This window comes from Gordionus sp. m RMFG-2023, chromosome 2 (genome assembly GCF_954871325.1).
Source record: "Gordionus sp. m RMFG-2023 chromosome 2, tfGorSpeb1-WG-v2, whole genome shotgun sequence".
Lineage (NCBI taxonomy): Eukaryota > Metazoa > Nematomorpha > Gordioida > Chordodea > Parachordodidae > Gordionus > Gordionus sp. m RMFG-2023.
The window spans coordinates 19,440,608-19,462,823 of NC_088776.1; the positions used below are offsets into that span (position 1 = coordinate 19,440,608).

The window sequence follows — 22,216 nt, forward strand, 5'->3', positions numbered from 1 at the left end:
TATCGATAAGTTAGTTATGTTTACCTTATTTCTGGCTGGCCTACTTTTTATGGTCTTAAAAACACTTTTACTAGGCATTGTGAGGAAATTTCCCACTTGTTCTTATTTTAATCGATGATTCAAGTTCTCATCAGTCTAGTGACAAAATTACGTTAGCCATCAGTTAGATTTGAAATACTTTATAAAACAATTTTTAACTTCTATATATATTTTTTTATTATTATATACACAATATAAATTTTTTAAAGATTTTACAACACACACAAATATAAAAGCATAGGTATATTTATAAATATATTAGTAAATAAAATTAAAATGATTCACGAAAAATGAGGACACATTTTATGTTTTTTACGTGTAATATTGTTCGAAATTACATATAACAAATAATTTTTTCCCTCGTAATATTTAGTAAGGCGATAAATTAAAATTCTTTATAATTGTAACATTTTTTTATGACCATATACATTTCACTATTTATTTTTATGATTTGCATATAAGCTAACGTATAAATGCTCGTTTTTATTCGAAATATTTTTCAGGTTATAGAACTAATATAATCACAAATTTAAGGGAACTTCGGGATCTGCTTGGATAACGACTTACACGCGATGATAACAACTAATTCACTAAGGATACTTTTATTTTTTTCCTTGAGAACGGACTGCAAAATTATGTTGATAAAAACGTTTTGTGTTGAATGTGAATATTGTCGATCGAAATTATTAGGTTCATTGGGAATGTTTTTAAATTAAATACAGACTGGTTTGTCTAATCATGCGTCGCGGATTTTTAAAAAACCAACTTAAGCCACGATCCATGAAAGTTTAATTAATACGTTAAGGGATAATATATGTATGTCTTTGACTATAATCACTTTTTTTCTTGGCACTTATATAATTGAATTTTGTAAAGATTAGTGGTTAACTAAAATTGCCACAAGGTAAAATTTATTTTCCTTCATTCATTTCCGCGAAGACATCGATTAGTTGCTTCAGATGGAATAAAGTCTGAAATTTTTTGATTTTAGAAAAATGGAAATATACTCTGATCAAATAATATATGAAAAAAAATCAAGTCTCATTTTTGTGGTAAATGAATTAGTAAAACCTATTCATTTTATAGTTAACCTTCCATCGATCATGGGGACACAAAATGTAAAAACACTATTTTTTTACATTTGTAAGTTGAACTTATGATGCAAGAAATCTCTTTATACATTTCTCAGACGACAGTGGCTAATATTATAAAAATTGGTATTTTATCAACTAAAAAAAGTTTAAAGTTAGATTGTTGAATAAATCAATAAATTTATTAAAGTACATATCTATTTTTACAATTTAAATCATATCTTATTAGCAACTCCTTGCAGTTAATAAAGATGTGTGTTCGGTTAGTTTACTAGACCCCAATATATAAATATAAAAGAAATGTAGCCATAGGCTTAACACCAAAACCTCGGAGCCCAAAAAGTATGGGGGTTACGATTAATTGTCCTATAATTTAACAAAATAAAGGTAAAAAGGAAAAAGTTTTACAAATATTTTTAAAGGCACGTTCTTAATGCACCCAAAATTAGTGTTTTATGGCAAATGGAATATTAGAAATGTACAGCCAGTGAAATAAAATTTAGTAATTCACTAAAGCAAGTATATATAATATTAATATTATTAAACTCATAGTGGAGTAAAATATTATATTTATTAGAATTAGCCCAAGGAAGATAAATATATCACTGAATCCACAGGATAAAAAACTAGATATTAAGTAGGATAATATTACTAGAGTGCAAGCTAAGACTTTTTTTAAAAAGATGCAAATCATAAAACATCCGCACATTTCATTCAAACATCACGAAAGTTTATTACTCATGGTAAACAAACTAGTTAATATGTAATATTATTTATTAGCGTGCAAGGATAAGTTGCCTATGTGTATATTTTGACTCACTTATATATTTTTAAGAACACAACGCTTAGAATTTGGGCTGTATTCTGTACTACAGACATTCACCTTAGTATAGTATAAATTATGACTCACCATCTTTAATAACGAGGGCAGAAATGCTTTAAAAAATGTCATTGATGTTAATCATTAATTTCAAAATATTTGCAAAAATGGATTATTAAAATTTTAAAAGTAATTTATAGACATGAGAAAAAGGTATAAAAATAAAAAGTTCCGCGAGGAGTATGTTAAATACTTAAGAATAGTTTCAAATATTTATGAATAATTTAGAATATTTTATGAATAATTTAAAATATTTACAAATAATTTCGAATATTAACAAATTATTTCTGATAATGAGGATATTTGAAATTACAAATAATTCTATTTAAAAATAAATTATTCGACAGATGATATATTTTGCTTAGTTGTGTTGGATTCAAATTTTTGAATCAAATAAGTTTCTCGTATTTGTATAATACTAATCATAACGAATTGTTTTTGGTATACTTGAAATAAATGTGAGGTTCATCAACATATATTGATATAAATCTTTACATATAAAAAATTAAATTGAAGCATAAAATTTGAAATAACTGTTAAAAATAAAAAATAATATATAGTTAATTAAAATTAATAATCACATCATATAATTTTATGACTGTCTCGTGTGTAAATTTGTAATTTTTCTTAGTGAGAATAAGTTAGACTATTATTTAAAACACACATATAACATGTATCTATGATATATTGAAATTTAAAAAGTATCGCCAATACCGTTTGATGCAAAAAGACATAACGAATATTGTATCATCGATACTGTATCACGATGTTTCAACTATGATATGATATCCCCATTATTTTGAATTTAAACAGAAAATTGTTAAAAAAAAGGTAATAGGGATATATCGATGACATAAACAGACTCAAGTACTTTTTCTGATAAAAAATCTAATATATTTATAATGTTATCATATCATGTTCCATCATTATACAATTTATATGCAAATACAGGATGGTTTAAATTTTCGTTTGATATAAAATTTATGTATTTAAACAAATATAAATCTTCACCCAAATATAGGATGGAAAAACAATGACAGTGTCGTCCCTAAAATATATTTGCTACCATACTTTTTAAATGGGCTTAAAAAATATGTACCACATTTTAACCTTTTATTTTACTTCTCAACAAATTCTTAAAATATTTAGTTTATATAACACATTAGTAATGGTCACGAGGACACTGTCTTTAAGATCGATCTAACCCGTAGTCCTGATAAAAAGACCGGTTCAGGACCGATCTTTTTTTTTTGATATTTTAAAAATATTTTTGCTTTTACCTAATTTAATTTTTGTTTATTGGGAAAGTAAAATGCTTCTTTGAAAAACTATGGTTTTGATATGGTAAAATAAAAATGAATTAAAAATTCACAAAAGCTAAAATAACCTCTAGAAAAATGACAAAATAAAATATACAAAAAAAATAGGTAAGAAATTTATATTAATTGAATAATAACAAATTTAACTATTAATCTGCCTAGATCGTAAAAAATCCCCAAAAAAGATTGGTCCAATCTAAGGCATATAGGAATGCCGTTGACCTACACTATAACCGAATAAAATAGTTAATTTAGATGGAATTGAAAATTAAGTAATACAGTGATAATATTAAAAAGAGATGTATGATAAAGTATAAATGTATTAATTCTAGGCTAAATTTTGTTTCTTTTTTCGATATGTCCAAGTTAAAATCTAACACCCCTCATTTGGAAATATCGTAATAAGTTCAAATTTCATGACACCAAAAGTTACGAGATTTGGACTGATGGTACATTTTTAAAGATTTTACAACGTGACAGCCTAATAGAACACTTATTTTTAGCAAAAATATATATGTAAGGCCCTGGGATATTATAGGGGAGACTGGGGTCAAATGGAATGGATTTTGGGAAAGGTTCATAGAATTAGAAGCAACCAAAATTAAATTTATGATCTCATCTATGCAATACAAATTATGAAAAATTTCAATATTTTTCGTTTTTTTAATGTCTGAATTTTGATATTGTCAAAAATGTAGAGTCATTGGAACAAGTCAGGGTAGGTTGGGACACAGACCAAGGCACATTGTAAGGCCAAAATTTTTTACATAAATTTTTGATCTAATAACAGATATTTTGAATTTAAAACACATAAATGATAATTTTACAGTACAAATATAATTTATTAATAAACAAAATAACTTCACACAAATTTTATGACAATAATAAATATCAATGGAGTACAATTTCCGATAGGGAATATATCTTATTAGAAAATGCCTTGATGCTTTTTAATGTATATTATATAAATCTTATGTTTTCTATAAACTATAAAAGTAAAGATTGCATTAGTATTTGATTATATTTTTGTATGTATATAAATAAAATACAACTATTAGGAATATTTCATGAAATCTTTATTAATAATAATATGCAGTAGATATGTAAATTAAACTAATTATTAAGGCAATCATTGTTTCACTACTCACTACATTACACAAATTCGACTGTATCAGTTATTTTATTATTTCATAATTGAATTAAAAGATTATTTTGCTATATTTTCTATGTAAGGTATAATGTAACTACATAAATTTGATTGTATCCAATGTTCATCTAAAAAGTCAGATACAAATAGAATTTTACTAATAATTACATTTTATTTTTTTTAAAATATATTTTCATCACCTATATGGTTGGGTTCTTCTCTATAATATCATGGGTATAAACTTTGAATATAAAATTTAAAATATGGCAGAAAATATCAATGATTGACATTTAAATGTTCCCATATGCCCTGATCTAACGTATACCCAATCTTTAATTTTGACAGATGTTAATATTAAAAATATTAATGTGCTAATATGATACATATATGTCATCTATAGAGGAGGGTCTAAGCGTTCATGTGATTTAAAAATTTTATATCCTAGTGATTTTGAGAATGCTAAATCAAAAATATGTTAAAAGAATCTTCTACAATTTAGGGCAAAAAACATTTATTAATTAAAATCATAAGCATTGGATATAATAGATATAAAATATTTTTCTCACGCATTCGTATAATAAATTATCTATATTGTGACTGAATTTTATTTTCTAAACGTTAATATTTTTAAAATAAAGTGTTCTGACGGACCCCCTGTTCTTTTCGCCTAAGCCCCAAATTAAGACATTTTTCAAAAATATTATAACACAAATATAGCAAATTAGGTTATCCACTTGAAAATTGTATCAGCGATAAAATCAATCATTTAAGTTTGTTTATTAATGTATTATTTTTGTAAAGATATAGTGGGTGGATGTTTTTTTTAGATCTGGACTATTGATTTGAAGCAAGTTTGTGATTTTGACTTTACATATTAAAGTTTCAAGAAATGAAAACTAGACGAAATTGCCATTTTACATGAATTAATTAATTAGCATTGAAGGTCATTGTTCAGATTAGATTAAAAAAGAACTGGTTTGAAACGCTGTTCTTGAAAATCCTGGTCTGGGTGGCGATAAAATCATTAAAACAAAGTTATATATATTTATTTTGGACTGTCATTGACCTAAATTCAAAAAGTCTTCAAGAAAAAGGCCTGTGCTTTAATCGGTCCACTCTGGTTTAGTCTAAGACCAATCGTTAATATTTTTAAAATAAAGTGTTCTGACGGACCCCCTGTTCTTTTCGCCTAAGCCCCAAATTAAGACATTTTTCAAAAATATTATAACACAAATATAGCAAATTAGGTTATCCACATGAAAATTGTATCAGCGATAAAATCAATCATTTAAATTTGTTTATTAATGTATTATTTTTGTAAAGATATAGTGGGTGGATGTTTTTTTTTAGATCTAGACTTTATTGATTTGAAGCAAGTTTGTGAATTTAACTTTACATATTAAAGTTTCAATAAATGAAAACTAGACGAAATTGCCATTTTACATGAATTAATTAATTAGCATTGAAGGTCATTGTTCAGATTAGATTAAAAAAGAACTGGTTTGAAACGCTGTTCTTGAAAATCCTGGTCTGGGTGGCGATAAAATCATTAAAACAAAGTTATATATATATTTATTTTGGACTGTCATAGACCTAAATTCAAAAAAGTCTTCAAGAAAAAGTCCTGTGCTTTAATCGGTCCACTCTGGTTTGGTCTAAGACCAATAAGGTTGGTCCATTCATCAATCCAGTTCAGACACTAAATCATAACAAACTATTTTTTGATTATTTTGAAATCGGACTTTCATCTTTATTTTATTGTTAAAATTAACTATAAAGAAGTTATTATTATACCCAGGCAAGTTATTGGCTTTTATACATATATATATTTTTTAACGATTTCAATTCAATTTTTAATCGATATTTATTATATTAAGACTCAATAAAAGTCAAATTGTGCTTTTTAAAAAAATATTTGCAATATTTATAAATAATTCATATTTTTTTTATAAATGGTCATCGTTAATTGATGACTTTAGTAAAAGAAAAGTGTTCAAAATTTTTCAAACTTAATAGTATGTAAATACCAATATCTATTGAAATTATTTGTCCGTCCAGACAAAAGATATAATAATGATTCTTTTATAACAAATTTTTGAAGCAGATATTTGAATAATTATATATTTTTATGTCCATGGTGTTTATTATAGTTAGGTTTTAATTTCGAAAATAAACCTTCGTAAATTACTTTTAAATAATGTTTTTATGTACTAAAATATAGTTATACTGTAAAGTATAAAAGAGTGGTGGGGTGTTTTTTAAAAAAATAAATAATTAATCTTTAAAATTGATCAAAAGAATCTTATGATAATCAAGACGAAGATACTAATACTTAAGCTGTAAGATTGTATATTTTTTAAATAAATTAATCTTTTACATTCAATAAATAAAATAACAGATCGATAAAAGCATGAAACTATATGCGGTAATGTAAAATAGAGCCATTCTGGACTGGTAAAATCTAGATTTATTTTGCCAAGACCAGCCCAATATTTGTTTAAAATTTCTAAATTCACCGAGATAGAAATTTTAAAAACTTAATATTTGCGGAAACTTATGAAGGCCCACTTTACATGCATTGCTCTAATATATAAAATATCAATCTTTTTTACCGTTTTTCTAAATAAGCAAGCAATGCCATCCTCGTCTTCACCTAATGGACAATCGTATTTGCCATCGCAAATGCTCTTTTCTTCAACGCAAACAATTCGACGGTCGCTAGTTAAACTAGGGCACGAATATTCGCCTTCATTTGAGCGGCATTCTTATTACAAATTTTAAAGAAAAAACATAGTATATGCGATTTTATTGATGTAATAATTAGATTCTTCATAAATAGCAGAACCTAAGCAACATGGTTAATAGCCAAAAATGTGTTTATTTACACTTTACATTGAATATTAAGTGAATTAATTTAACCAGTAAATAGATACTTTTTTTCATAGATACCAATCTCGGATTTGTAAATTTCTTATTATACCCAACTTACTTATAAAAACTAAATTTTATCAAATAATATGTTTACTATATTACTTTCGATTTTATGAATCGTTAAATGGTCATGGTATGGAGAACGAGGCGAATTGTTAGAAGAAACGTTGTTAGTGTAATAGTGACTTCTGACTGAACGCTTGGATATACGATGCATAACATTGTTCATAATATTGGCGAAAAATGGGGACAAGGGCGTGTCGGAGATGAGAGATGGGAGTAGGGGACTTAATGGATTAACGCGTTTTTTGTTTCGATTTGAATGTTTATCAGCATTTTTTAAAGCGACGATATTGGTATTATTTATCGAATCGGTGTTGTATTGTATTTGAAATTTCTTAGATAGATGTGAGATATCAGTATTATCATTGCTTTTATGGGTTGCGAATTGAGGTAATTGGGAATTGTATAGACTACTTCTATTGATTTGGGGGCTAGAATTGGCCCCCCTATATATTACATTGTTAAGCATTTGATGTACGCTTGTTTCGTTTGTCGAGGCGTCGGGGATAATATTGGATATGTGAGGTTTGTATTTAGATGTATTGAAGTCGTATTGTAAACGATCGAATAAATTAGGCCTGGAAGCGGACTTATTCAGTGGTATTTGTTTGAAATTGAATAAGCGTGTAGGAGATGGTTTATCGATTTGATTTAGCACGAAGGAATTATTGTTAATCGAACCTTCGGTGACTAACATTACGTTATAAGCTGTTTTAACAGATAGGTCTCTAAATCCAAGTCCTATCAAAGTATGATGAGATGAATGCTTGATGGTGGCGGTCTTATTTGAGGGGTCAATATATAAATTATTTTTAATTGATGGCTTAAGATTGTTATCTCCTACCGAACTCTCTTTTACTAAATTTGGCATAGAATTCCAACTATGAGGTGTATCGTCTTCTCCAGACATAATTTGTTTCCTCACTTTAATCTTTTTGATAAGTAATAATTTTGAATCGTTTGTCGGTCTTTTAGTCATGGGAAATGGTTCGCAAACTATTATATACATGCACAACATCGTGATCCAAGGATATAAAAAACAGTGTAGATAAATACTGATAAAATTCATCTCCCAACGCAATCAGGTGACTCTAATTGAGTTGGCCTTAAATCCCACACTTTATATAAAATAATAAATTTCAATATAACAAATTAAAATTGTAATTTTTTTTAGAAAAAATAAGTTTAAACAATAAGATTGAATATATATATCTTTTATATCTCAAGTAATGATAAAATTTCACAGATTCACTATTTTGTCGTTTATATAATACTCATTTTAAGGAAGAATTTTTTAAATATAAATTATCTGTTTTTATGACAAATGTTTTACAAATATCTTTGATTTTATTTCGCTAGTTGGGTTGCATAAAGGGATAATGATTCTCCTAGTGTATATAAATTAGTCATGTAATCTTTGAAAAAATTTAATTATAAATCCCGAAAGAATTAAAATTGAGACAAATTACATTATTATAGGATTGCAATTTTTTTAAATCCATTTCAAATTATAGAAAAATATGCCAATTAAAATGACTAAATAATAATTTGTGCTATATATATAGTAATTCGAAAAAATGTCTCACTTATAATATTCGAATATAAATAATATATTCCTTATTATAGGTTTTTAAATATTGTTACTAGTTAATTTTTACCAAATTTAAAATGAAGACAATGTAGACTAGGAGTGACCAGAAATTTTATAAAAGTTTAGTCATATTATATTACTTAGTCATATTATAATGCTGAAATGATATCCGTCCTTGTTTAGTTATGCAATTGGTTTAATTTTTAAAAAAATATATAAAATTTTACGATAAATTAATAAAATATAGAATATTAACAATAAGTGACAATGGGAAAAGTATTATAATTAATTCTCCCCTCCCCCATTAGTAAGGAACAAAAACGTAGAATTATATGATAAAATGGATGAATTAAATAGTATTTATAGATAATTTAGCTAAAAAAAAAATTAATTTGTAAGCCATGTAGTATATTTACATGTCGGAAGTTTTTCAGGGGTATCGACTTATTCAAAATTTTCTCGTATGTATTTCTGTATGTGTAGAGTACCTAGTAGAGTAGATCCGGCCAGTGAACCGAAAAATTTAATGTTATATTTTCTCCTGGTCCTTCCTTTGTGCATCATTGTTTACCACAATTATTAAATGAATTTAAAAAAATATGAAAATTTTTTTTAGAAAGTAATATTTATAACTATTCATTTTCATATCATATATAATGATAGAATAAAAAACACCATTAAATTAACAAAGTTATTGCTGAATATTTAAATTTAATGTGTAACACTAAAATATAGTAAAATGAATATTTTTTTGAGATTTCTTCCCTATAAGCTTTTTAAGAATTTCGGACCCCTGCAGGCCACGCCTTAATTTAAATTTTTTGTATTTGTGTGAACTCGGGCGGAAAAAAATAATTTTATAGGTCTCCATACGATTAATAAAAGTTGTATCTTGATGATATTAATACATTTTTTTCGGGTAATGATGTATAGCGTTGACGGTTATTGATTTTTTAAATCTGGTTTATTAAAATATTATAAAACGTCATAACTTTATCCTAATATATATAAAAGTTTTGGTGTGGCGTCGGTGGCCTAGATGGTGAGCGCTTGTATCCCTAATCGTTCTAGGTTTAAATACCGCAAGGTCAGAGTTTTTTCTGAAGCTAATTAAGTAGTTCTATGCTATGGGGTATCATATATCGGAAGCGACCGCTTAATTCCGTTTATATATTTCAGAGACCTGACCATTTACACCGCCCGGTCCTGATTTTTTAAAAATATATTATAATATTTTTTTTAATTTTTATAGCTAATGGCGATTTAAAATATTCGGTTTTAAAATATACCGCCCTGCCCGGATATCTTTAAAAATTTGTTTAGGGTATTTTAAAAAAAAATTAAGACCGGCCCAGGTATTTAAAAAAAAATTATCTTTAGACTCGACACGGGTATATTTAAAAAAAATTAAATTGATATATATTAAATATTTGGTTGAGATGTTTAAACTATTCATTTTTTAAAGATATCGAGCTAACAGTTATTAAAATTTCTCAAAAAATAAAAACTTTATTGATAAAAAATCTATAGTAAATTATTAAACAACTTTGAAAAATTGTTAATATTTTTTAAAATTTCTAGCATGGCTAAAAAATATGTTTTTTTTATCCTTTTAAATATTTTAATGTTATATAGTTTAATGGTAGCTCTGAGTTAACATGCGCTAATCTAGCTATAATTAGGATATTTTTTCTTAATATGTTCTTCATAAAAGGTGTAGACTAAAGAAAAGATTCCATTTACAATCTGTTGAAAAAATTTATCCCTATCTGTTTCAGACCACAGGAAATTATGTTATCACTTGCTAGCCACTTTGAAACAGAAGTTTTGGGACGGTAGAAGGGGGAAGAGGATGACATGAACATAATGGTTATCACTAACAGCTTATGCTCAGGCTGATAGAAAAAGTGGTTAAGAGATATAACTGGCCAACTCGGGTAAACCTAGAAATAGGTCACTAATCGAAAAAATTGAATTGATATGGATTACTGGCCTAAATCTTATTCACAAAATTGTTAATTATATTTTGCTAGTGAAAGTTCAGTTAAAAAATTTTAATTAGTTTTTGAATTTAATTAATTTATGTTAACTGATAGTACGTGTCTATTATTTTCGGTGTAATATATTAATTATAAATAATACTAACTGGGTAATACAACAAATATATAATTCCTTGACACCAACATCTTAATTAATTTAAAATATTTTATCAAATATAATTGCAGGTGCTCTGCGTTCTAACAGTGTAAATAATTTTTGAATTCTAAGATATTTTTACAAATATGTTAAGTTTTTTTTTAAAATATGTTACCTTTTTTTCGGTTTTTAAATTAACACTTTTATAATATAAAATAATATTTAAAATTTAACATTTATGCTAACTAACAATTAAGAGCACTTGAATGATTATGGCAGGTGTTTGAATTGTGTTAAATATTTAACAAATATATGATAATATATTCAAAAGAAACTTTTATTTTATGGCACGCTCTTGTGGCAATAGGTACAATATGTGATTTAGTAAGTATTAAAAAAAAATCAGAAAAAAAATATCTCAAACATAAAGACAGAGGGCAATAAAGCACCGGACAGAAATACACCAATTTTAACAATATATTTAAAATGCTTTAAAAAGATTTATTTTCGGGAAGGGTTAATTTACTTTAGAAATAAATGATTTTTTTTGTCCGGTATAATATCTTTCGGGATATTGGTCCGTCTTGGATATTTTTGTCCTATATTCAGAAATATTACATTCACTAAGATTAAATGTAATATAAAACTTGTTTTGAGCCTATTATACAACCTGACATTGTGCCATACTTAATAAATTTTGTATTTTCTGAGATTTAGTAAAGTCTTATCGATAATTATATGAAATTTTCTAATCTCATTGTATTTTTGGCTCAAATCACAGAGTTTATAAAGTATTAAATTTGGGTTTTTATTATAACATTTATTTATCTTTTTAAAAATAAAATATAACTAAGGTTGTCTTGCTCAAATTTGCAGTGTATTTAAGGGACCCATTTTTTAATGATACTGATTCCGAAGTAAAAAATGCTAATGTTGAAAAAAAGAATGTTGCGATTTTCAGTTTGATTACAAAATTCTTTCTCATTCATTTTTATGAATTCGCTCATAAATGAAACATGACCCTTAGCTCATTGTCACCCATAGGTAAAACATTGGTATATCATTTCTTCTGAATAGTATGTTTATATTAGAACTTTCATCCACTCATTCATTTAAACAACTCCCTTTGTACTATCCTCAACCAAAGGTTAAATAGTGTATTTTGATTGATTTTATTGTACAATACTAATTAGATAATTGGAAGCTAACCTTATTTAAATCCAATAATAAATGGCATTGAATTTATTTAACAAAGTTTTATTTTTGTCTACGGTTAGACAAAAAGATGAATTTTTAATGCAGATATCATTGGAAGGATCCCAAAATGAAATCCTGTATACGTTTCTTAGAAGTCTGTAACGGGCGCATAGGTGAGCGGGCGGGTTAAAAATATTTTTAAAATAATGGGTGGGCGGGTTTTAAATTATTACCCTCAAAATCAACAAAACCGGCTTATATTTATTAAAAATTATCTTTTTATTTCATAATATTCTATATTTATTATAAAAAAGAACCAAACCACCAATCAAATGACTTTTAACCAGAGGGGAGAATTTAAACAATAGGTAGGCAGAATCAGGTTAAACACATGCCAATTGAAGATTTTTTAAAGTCACTGGTGCAAATATAATTTTTTAAGCATGCTAATAGTGGATCGTAGTGAGACCCAGATCCGCAAATCATTATGTAAATAAATTGTAATTCTTTCTAATTATGTATATAATGAACATAAAATAAACTTTATTAAAAATAATTATATATTTATAAAACATGAAAATTCAAATTATTATTTTTACTTATCGTTCTTTTGTTAACGAATGATTGTTTTTTTTTTTAGAATATTTAATCGGTTAGATAATAAAATGGGTACACAAGATCCTATGAAAATATTCATCCAATTTAATGTCGAATTATAAATTTTTAAATATATTCTGAACTTTAAAATATTAAATTTTTTTTTATCAAAATCAAAAGGTAATATTAGTAGAATTTATATGTTGTAATGTAACAACTAACTAATAAGGATTTAAGGTTTAAAAAAATTGTTAATAGAATTAGTAAATATTATAATTAGAAAAATTATTTTTTAAATATATTGTATTTGTATATATATACTATAGAATAGATAGATAATATAGGTATTTAATATTTATAATAAATTGTATATCATTTTCCCCTTTATCAAAGAAGGATAAATTTAAAATATTATAATATAAATAAGACAATAAATTAGGTATATTATATTATAATACTATTTTTTTTTTCTATGCCTGTCAATTTTTTTTTATAAAAATGTTATCAGGTATTTTTTGTAAATGTAGTAGTAGTAGTATAATAATAATAAAATATTTATAGAGAAAGTCCAATCAAGGGGTTATTTATTATATACAATTCTTTTTGAAAGCTCAAAACATTTTTATTTTAAGACATTTTATGTTATTATTAAAATTATGATTTATTATATCAATAATTAATGATAATTTTTGATACGCATTTGCTAAAAACTTAGACAGTTCAAAATAAATTATTCAATATCGCGTTGCTCTGTTATTATAGGATTTTAAATCCACCCTCTCCCCCTCCCTAATAGATCAAAATTTAATCGTGTAGGATGTTTTTAAAACAATTTCCTTTAAACATGATCTAAGTGGCGTATAGCTCTAGTATATAATTTGAAAATTCACAGATCTTTATTAAACATGATAAAATTTAGGGCTACAATATAGGAGGTGAAAAGCTTTATAAGAAATTATAAGATACACACTATCGGCTCATAGGCCTAGTCACAATTTTCACAAGGAGTTTATGAGTGAATACTTCTCCAAAAATATTTATAATACATTTTTAAGATAAATTTGGTTTATACACTCTTCTGTAATATGTTATTTTCGGAAAAATTTCAATAATGGTTACAATTAGATCTTTGCAACGACAAAATAAACTATCGGCAATGTTTTATTTTAAAACTATCGGCGGGTGCCGCATGACGATTTTTGCCGTCCATTTATACCGTTAGTGATGCGACGAAGGTCAAATTTTTGTTATTTTTCTCTTATTAATTTTTAAAAAAATTAAGCACAATTTATTTCACGAGAATCATTTGAGTCAAAAGTGAGTTTAGCAAAATACACGTTCACTACGTGTGCTTGGGGATGGGAAACAGAATATTTTTCTGGTTAAAATTAAAAGTTTTGAAGGTTCATATTTTTTTTCTCAAAAGTCGAATACAATATCCATTGATAGATAGAGGAAAAAAATAATAAATAACACTCTTGCCTTAGAAGAATAAGGATATTTTCTTAGTCTTAATTGGTTTAGCGGCTAGCTGATCACTGCCATATAAATTGAACTGATGTATATATGAATATGTACCTGCTAATAGTTAAGTATTCCTCTAAATTATAATGAAAATTATTTTTAATAGATAATACTTTAATTCCGAAACTTTAATTCCTATACTTCAATTCAAAGCCCTAAAATTCAAATTATAAAATTTATGAATTTATGAAATATACATCTTGAAGAAAGTATTATCAAAGAGCTAGAAGCTTGAGAAAGAAAATTCAAACGACAAAATTTGATATAAACCCTTTACAAAATTAAAGACAATCTTAAATTAAAAAAAAACCACATATTAATTAAAATTTATAAAGCTGTCTTAATTATAAATAAAGTATCTATACCAAATACATATTTATTCTTTTGTAACTTAATATTATTTTAAAGGGCACTTGTAAAAGGGAAAAAATATTTTTGCTTGTAATTTAAATCTAAAAGGTCATAAAAAGAGTTTTCTGAATAAAATAGAATGAATTATAAAAAAAATGTTTTTATTTTATTTTATTTTATATTTTTAATATAATTATGACACAGATATTTTATAATTATTAAGGTATATTATAGATACATGGATAAAGATATTAGTCAAAAAAAATTTCTTTTATAACTACCTTTTAACAAAAAAAGGTAGGTAGGTATGTCATTATAATCAGTTTATTACTACAAAGGAAGAAGGGCGAGGATGCTCAATGCTTTCTTTCGTAATTTAAAGTTTTTATGTTTTATAAAAGGTATATTATATTTATTAATATTTTTTTATTCGTTTGGTATTGTATATCAAAGACAGAGAATAAAATAATTTTTGAAATTTTTTTTATGAGAGGATATATTTTATATAAATTTAAATTTTTTTTTTATCTAAGTTGTTTTTAAGTAAAGATAAAGTATTAAAATCTGTTATTTCAATCTTTCTATCTAAAAAAATTATTTAGATTTCTAATTTAGAATATCATTAATTATATAAAAGATATATTAAACATATTGAATCTATCCCTTCTAACTGATAACCTATAGACAGGATGAATATACGAGAATTAAAATGTGACATGTTTTTCAAGTATCTTTCCTTTAAATCATATAATTATGTAGGACATATAATGTAGATTTCGATTCCGAAAAAACTTTATCAAGGATTATTAATATTTAGGGAAATTGTTTAGACTCAGAAAATAAAAACTAATAAAATGTAACACCATAATTCTAAAAAAATTAAACTATTTATATTTTTGCCTGACACCGAATTCACCAGGGTGGGGTTAGTTTCACCCAGTAACCCTATTTTGAAATATTTTTCTAATCTGACAAATCATGAAATAAAATCAGCTATTAGAAAATACATAATATAATTACATTTAAAAAAAATATCATTTTAAAATATCATGCTAATTAAAATTGTGTTAGATGATCTCGTGATGAGATAATTAATTTATTATGTAATATAACAATTATAATTTAATTAGTCATTTCATTTCTACTTGCTATATATTAATTAAACACTAATTAACGCCACTTATTGTCTAATTGTTTTCTATACTATACATGGTATCGTAATATTAATTATTCTAAAATATTGCATAATTTATTTTGAGGAAGTATATTGTAATTAATTATCTTCGAATTTGTAAAATTATGCATTAGAAAATCATTTTTTAAAAAAAAAGAAAGACGTATAACATGAAATTATGTACTATGAATGCCGAATGATCATATGGTACAATATAAATTTTAAAAAGATTTTATGTTTTTAAATTGGAAATTAATCTATTATACTAATATATTTTTTGTCATAGGTTTCTCATATATAATGCAGAGTTATTAATATATTTATACTATAATTATAATTATTTTTCGATATTGTTTAAATTAGAAATTAATTCAGTAACTCTCTTATTTGATATGATAATTGGAATAAGGTTTTTAATTTTTTTAAATTTTATAATATTTAAAATGCAAGAATGGTCGGAAGGATCTTTTTTTATTAACGGAAGAGGCTTTATTATATTGCTACCTTTCAAAGACTCCAATATATGTTTTAGTTTAATCTGACATTAAAATCTAAATATTGTTTTAATTATTCTTATTTTCCTTATTTTTATTAAATTTAAATACATTTATAATATTTTTTTAAAAAAATATATATTTATATGTTAATTATGTTCCAGAAACAAAACAAAAACTTAAAAAGAATAAAAAAAATTGACTTTCATGTTGGTCACACACAGGTATAATTAGTTAGTTTATTAAAACACAAGGGGATATCACTTTGTCGGATTAAAGAGACGGGAGATAATAAAAGGAGTTATTTATGATTATATATAATTCAAAAATTAACTTGGAAAGAAAAGGTAAATTTAAAGTAACCTTAATCGAATTACAAAACTTTAAAATATATTGTAATGCATAATATTAGTTATATTTATATATAGATTTATGATCTCCTTTCCAATAGATTATTTTTTCTTTTTAATTAAAAAATAACAAATATAGGTAATAAAAAATTTTCGTAAAGGAAGTAAGTTGATTAGAAATTTTACTGTTTTTTAAAAAATTTTAAATATAAAATAAAAAATTGTTTATATATTCCCGAAAATAAATTTAATTATATTTTATATTATAAATTTTTAAAAAAGCGAAATATTAAATTATATAAATTTTAATGAATATGGGAAATTTAAAAAAAAAATATATATATTATATTTAAAATATTTATAATTTTTAAAAATATAAACAATCGTTAAAAAAGCCATATAAAGTATTTAAAGCAGTAGTCCCGGATTCGACTCTTATATGGTCAATGCCTTTATATAAAAAAAATGTTATAAAAAATTTCATTGAGATATAATACATAAAAAATTTTAAAAAAAGTTATCATAGACACTTCAAATCAAAAAGGCAATATATATTATAATTAACCCAACCCTAATTATTTGTCATAAAAAAGAAGAAAAAAATGATTGTGATAATGTGATAGGTTATACTATAGTTATCTTTAATATACCATATTTCCCATTCATTTGAAATTATAAGTATTACAGAGACCTGCAGAGGCACCATTTGCACGGCCCGGCCCGGTTTTAAATTTTTTAGGCCCGGCCCGGATATTTTTTAAAAAAAAATTTCAGGCCCGGCTCGGAATTTTTTAAAATTATATTCGACCTGGTATATACAAAAATTCACCTATGAGGTATTTTACCATATTTTTCAGCGAGTATTATCGCTTATTATTTAAAAAATACATGTAAAAAGCTAATATTTTGAGAATATTATATTGAATTTATAAAAATTATAAAACTGTTATTTATAATTTGAGCATATACTATATTTTATATTGAATTTATAAAAATAAAACTAATATTCATAAATATGGTAATAATATTTTGAGCATATACTATATTTTATATTGCATTTAAAAAAATAAAACTAATATTTAATTTATAAAAATGGAAAATATTTTGAGAATATAATATATTGTATTTAATTTACTATTTAATTTACTATTTAATTTACTATTTAATTTACTATTTAATTTACTATTTAATTTACTATTTAATTTATAAAATAAAAATAAATCGCTATTTAAAAAAATGCATGTATAATAAATAGTATTTTGAAAATATAATCTAATTGCACAATATTAATTTAATTTATTTTATAAAAGAAGATAATTGTATTATATAATATTGTAAAAAAAAATAATGAAAAATGTTGGATTAATGACTCAAGGTAAATATAATAAATGCAATAAATATTTGACAGTTTGCAAATTAAAAAACCAGCATGATTGACGAAACCCTATACTCAAGAAAGATATTAAAAATTCACAAATTATCATGAAGAAAGAGAAGCATATCTACCTTTTCAGGTTGAAGATTACTTCTTCTTTCTTCAAGAATTCTCCCAGTAGTGGAAAGCTCACACCTTGCACTTGAAGCAGGAATTGCCAATACCCGTTTTGCCAATTTTGCTAAAAATTCGCTTTGATGAGCCGCCCACCACTCTAACAAATTATCCTAAATGTTTCATCTATTTTTTTATTTAAGTAATTATAATATTCATCATCGGGTATTGACATATTACCAGAATTACCATCGTCCCATTTGTCATAAAACGATTCGGTTTGTTTAACAACAGCCGTAATTTGACTGGTCGGTGGTATTTCATTTACTTCCTGGAGCCTCTTGTAATTTAATATTATCTTTTATATAGTTTTCCGTCATCTTGCGATCTGTCCCTGACAACATACGTAATTGCTTGAATTTGGGACAGAGAAAAAGAGAAATAAAATGATACTTGTGTAAAACAAATTTTTCAATTAAAAAATGCTTTATATTAAGTAAAATCAATTTTATTTCTCCTTTTTCGCTTTGAAAGGTATTAAACTTCAAGAAGTGATATTCCTTTATTTGATTTGTTTTAGTAAAATATATTCTAAAAATTTAGATATGAATTATAAAAAAATATATTAATAATACTTGAATATTGGGGCTTATTTAGATATTCCTTTATTTGATTGTTTTGGTAAAATATGTTGTAAAAATTTAGATATGAATTATAAAAAAATATATTAATACTTTGAATAAATTTGCAGGAAATTAATAATTAGATCGATCTGTGGGTGTTAGGTAGTGTTAACCATCACCCAATATTATATTAATATTAACTATAATATAATATAATCTTATAATCATTAACTCATAATGTAAAAATTTTAAATATTAAGGCCCGGCCCGGATATATTTAAAAAAAAATTTTTAGGCCCGGCCCGGCCCGGCCCGGATATGTTTAAAAAATATTTTTTTAGGCCCGGCCAGGGTATATTTAAAAAATTTAAAATACGGCCGGGCTTAGGGCCGGGCCTGCAGGTCTCTGAGTTTTATTATATATAGCGGTGATATATACAAGCTCTACCGAATTCGGGTGGTAAAATAATATGCTCTTAAAATATCAGGCCCGAACGAATTTGTTAACCGATTCTTCAATATAACAAATTCAAATTTTATCAAATTAATGGTTTAAAGAAATACCCGAAGGATTATATTAAAAATTCGATTCGCTTCTCTTTTTTTTATTTCCCTTTGAAATTATTTATATAATAAATATATCCAAAATTAGTTCGACTTCGAATTATCAAATTTTTGGTTAGACATAAAAATAAAAAAACCAGACTACCCGCTGAAAAAAATAGCTGAACCAGGTTGAAAATGGGTATTCTACCATTACAGATATTGGATATAGGGCTTTACTCCACTCTAGCGAGGTCAATGAATTGATGAAATCAAAAAAGTTAAATTCTTTTAACTTAATCCAATTTTAAGTATTATATTAGGTAATAATTTTATTTGGCAATTTAATTTTAAAAATTTATTATAAAAAATTTGGCAAAATTTTTAATGGCAAAAAAACCAATAAAATATTTTAGACATGGCAAAAAAACGAAATTAAAATATTATTATTACCATCTTATTTCTTTAAAAGATTTATAACTTTGGCCTTACTCTACTCATAATTTTTTATAACTCATATAACATAAAAAAAAATTTTTTTTTAAAAAAGTTAGCACAACTTGTTCAATAAGAGGACAATTGGTGCTAATTTTTATATTATACTCAAGTTATGTATCATAATCACTAAAGTCTATCATGATAATAAGGAAATATATTATTATATGTTTTAGGACTAGTGATGTTAAACGGCTCAATTTGAGCCGATTTTTAAAAACGGCCAACTCAATATTTTACTTAGAAAAATACTGCCTAAATCTCGCTCGAGATTTCGCTAATAGATGTTAAACCTTGTGCCTTCTATGAGAAAAATCTTCAGGTTTGATAAATATTTTCTGAATAAAATTGAGCCTGCCGTTTTTTAAAATTCAAAACCTTAAATGGGGTTCAGAATATGTAAAGTGCGAAATTCTTAAATTCAGAATATGGGGAGCAGGAAGAACATTTTTTAAATGTTATTTGAATTTTGGAAGAAAGAAAAGATGAACGAAAATCACATAAACTCGTCAATTAATATAACATATATTTTATTTGAGATAGAGATATTTTTTGGGAATTAAAAAATATATTCGCTATATAAATAAACTTATTTAATAAAAATCTAAAATGGAATAATTTCATTATATTATTCATGTACACTTAACATAACAGTGCCGTAGTTAAGATTTATACAATGATTTATTTGCTTTTATATTATATAATATGTTGATATCACCTCCGTTAAAGTTGGCTTGAGAACAAGTATATCTAAAGTTTTTCGTGCTTTATTAGTGCCTAAAAGTTCTTTAACCTCTTCCAGTGTGAAAAAAACATGTTGATAATTTTTTCTTTTTGTTATAGTAAAAAGTTTTATATCTATATAAATTAAATTTACTTTAAATTTTTCAAAAAATAAGTGGTGTCATATGGATACCACATCTCCCACCCTTAATTTTTAATTAAGATTAAATGAGAGGAACATTGCATTGATTGCACATCCATCTTATTAAATCTGTTTTAATCATCAATCAAAATTAATCATTTATTAGCAAAAACATAAAATCTTATCTTCTATTAAATTTTAATATAACTAAATTTAAAAATATTAAATGTCACATTTGATTGACTCCTGTTTCAAATATAAATATTATTCAACTTGTGAAGTAAATTGGAATGATTAAAAATTTATTTAATTTTAATATTTTGGGTGTTTCAATAAAGAAAGTTTAAATTTAATAAATTATTAGCAACAAAATTATGGCCAAATTTAAGATTGAAAGGCTACTAAAAACATTTATTTTATCAATATTTAGGCCGTGTCATGGTCCGTCTTATTTCTAAACAGTGACCTATTAAGCTATCTATATAGCTTTCTTTAAACAGCTTAAAACGAAAGAGACTATTTAGATTTACGTAAGTTAAGTATCTTTGGGGCCCTTTCCAAACCAAAATATTTATTTAATACACACCAGAGTTGTTAAAGTAGCGCGCTAACTTTTTTGGTAGCTATAGCTAATAGCGGCTACTTTTTTGTAATTATTTAATTTTTTAGCGCGCTACTTTTTTTGAAAGTAGCTAAGTAGCCGCTACTTTTAAAAAATGAAGGTAAGTATAAACATGAAAATTTAAATATAATATCATAATTAATTATAATTTTTATGATTTATTATTAATTTTGAAATTAAAATATAATTTCAATTTGTAATTTATATTTTCATTTGTATTATAAACCTAAATCACGTGTTAATAATTTAAAATGTCATCGCCTATGGATATCCAAATCGTTGAAAGTGATTCAGACAATAATGAAATGGAAGATATCAGGGAAGAAATAGCTATAATACAAATTTCCGATTCCCTAGATTTGGAAATTTTTTAAAATAAATATATAACCAAAACTGGTTTCAAATTTATTTGTTTAAAATGTAAAAAAATATTTCCTCAAATCAATCCAGTAGCTATAACCTCAAGAAAGACCAATTGTCATTTTTACATTCTAATAATATTTATTTTAAAGACTGTTCATGAGTTTTAAGGAAATGGAGAAACATCTAAATAATTTTGGTATAGGCGACTCTACATCCAAAAAGACTAATTCAATTCAAACCAAATTAATTAATAATGCAAATGACAATATTTCTCAGAAATTGGCTGATAAAGTTATTGTTGATTTTATAATTTATACAGTTCAGCCAATGTC

The 22,216-nt window shown here is 25.0% G+C and overlaps 1 protein-coding gene across 7 annotated transcripts in view; it reads right to left on the reverse strand.

The window, feature by feature from the left end:
- Positions 1-269: 269 nt before the first annotated feature.
- The window catches only part of LOC135923568 (uncharacterized), a 33,843-nt gene continuing 11,896 nt past the window's right edge, over positions 270-22,216 (reverse strand). For 5 of the 7 annotated variants that reach the window (XM_065458388.1, XM_065458385.1, XM_065458390.1 and 2 more), the window contains exons 2-4: positions 7,510-8,588; positions 7,089-7,240; positions 270-1,010 (exon numbers count right to left, since the gene is read on the reverse strand). In XM_065458388.1, coding sequence (XP_065314460.1) covers positions 951-1,010; positions 7,089-7,240; positions 7,510-8,539 — 1,242 coding nt within the window. In that variant the 5' untranslated portion in view covers positions 8,540-8,588 and the 3' untranslated portion in view covers positions 270-950. Of the gene's footprint in view, positions 1,048-7,088; positions 7,241-7,509; positions 8,589-12,993; positions 13,123-22,216 lie in introns of those variants that run through there. The other 2 variants (XM_065458386.1, XM_065458391.1) reach the window with 2 other exon arrangements.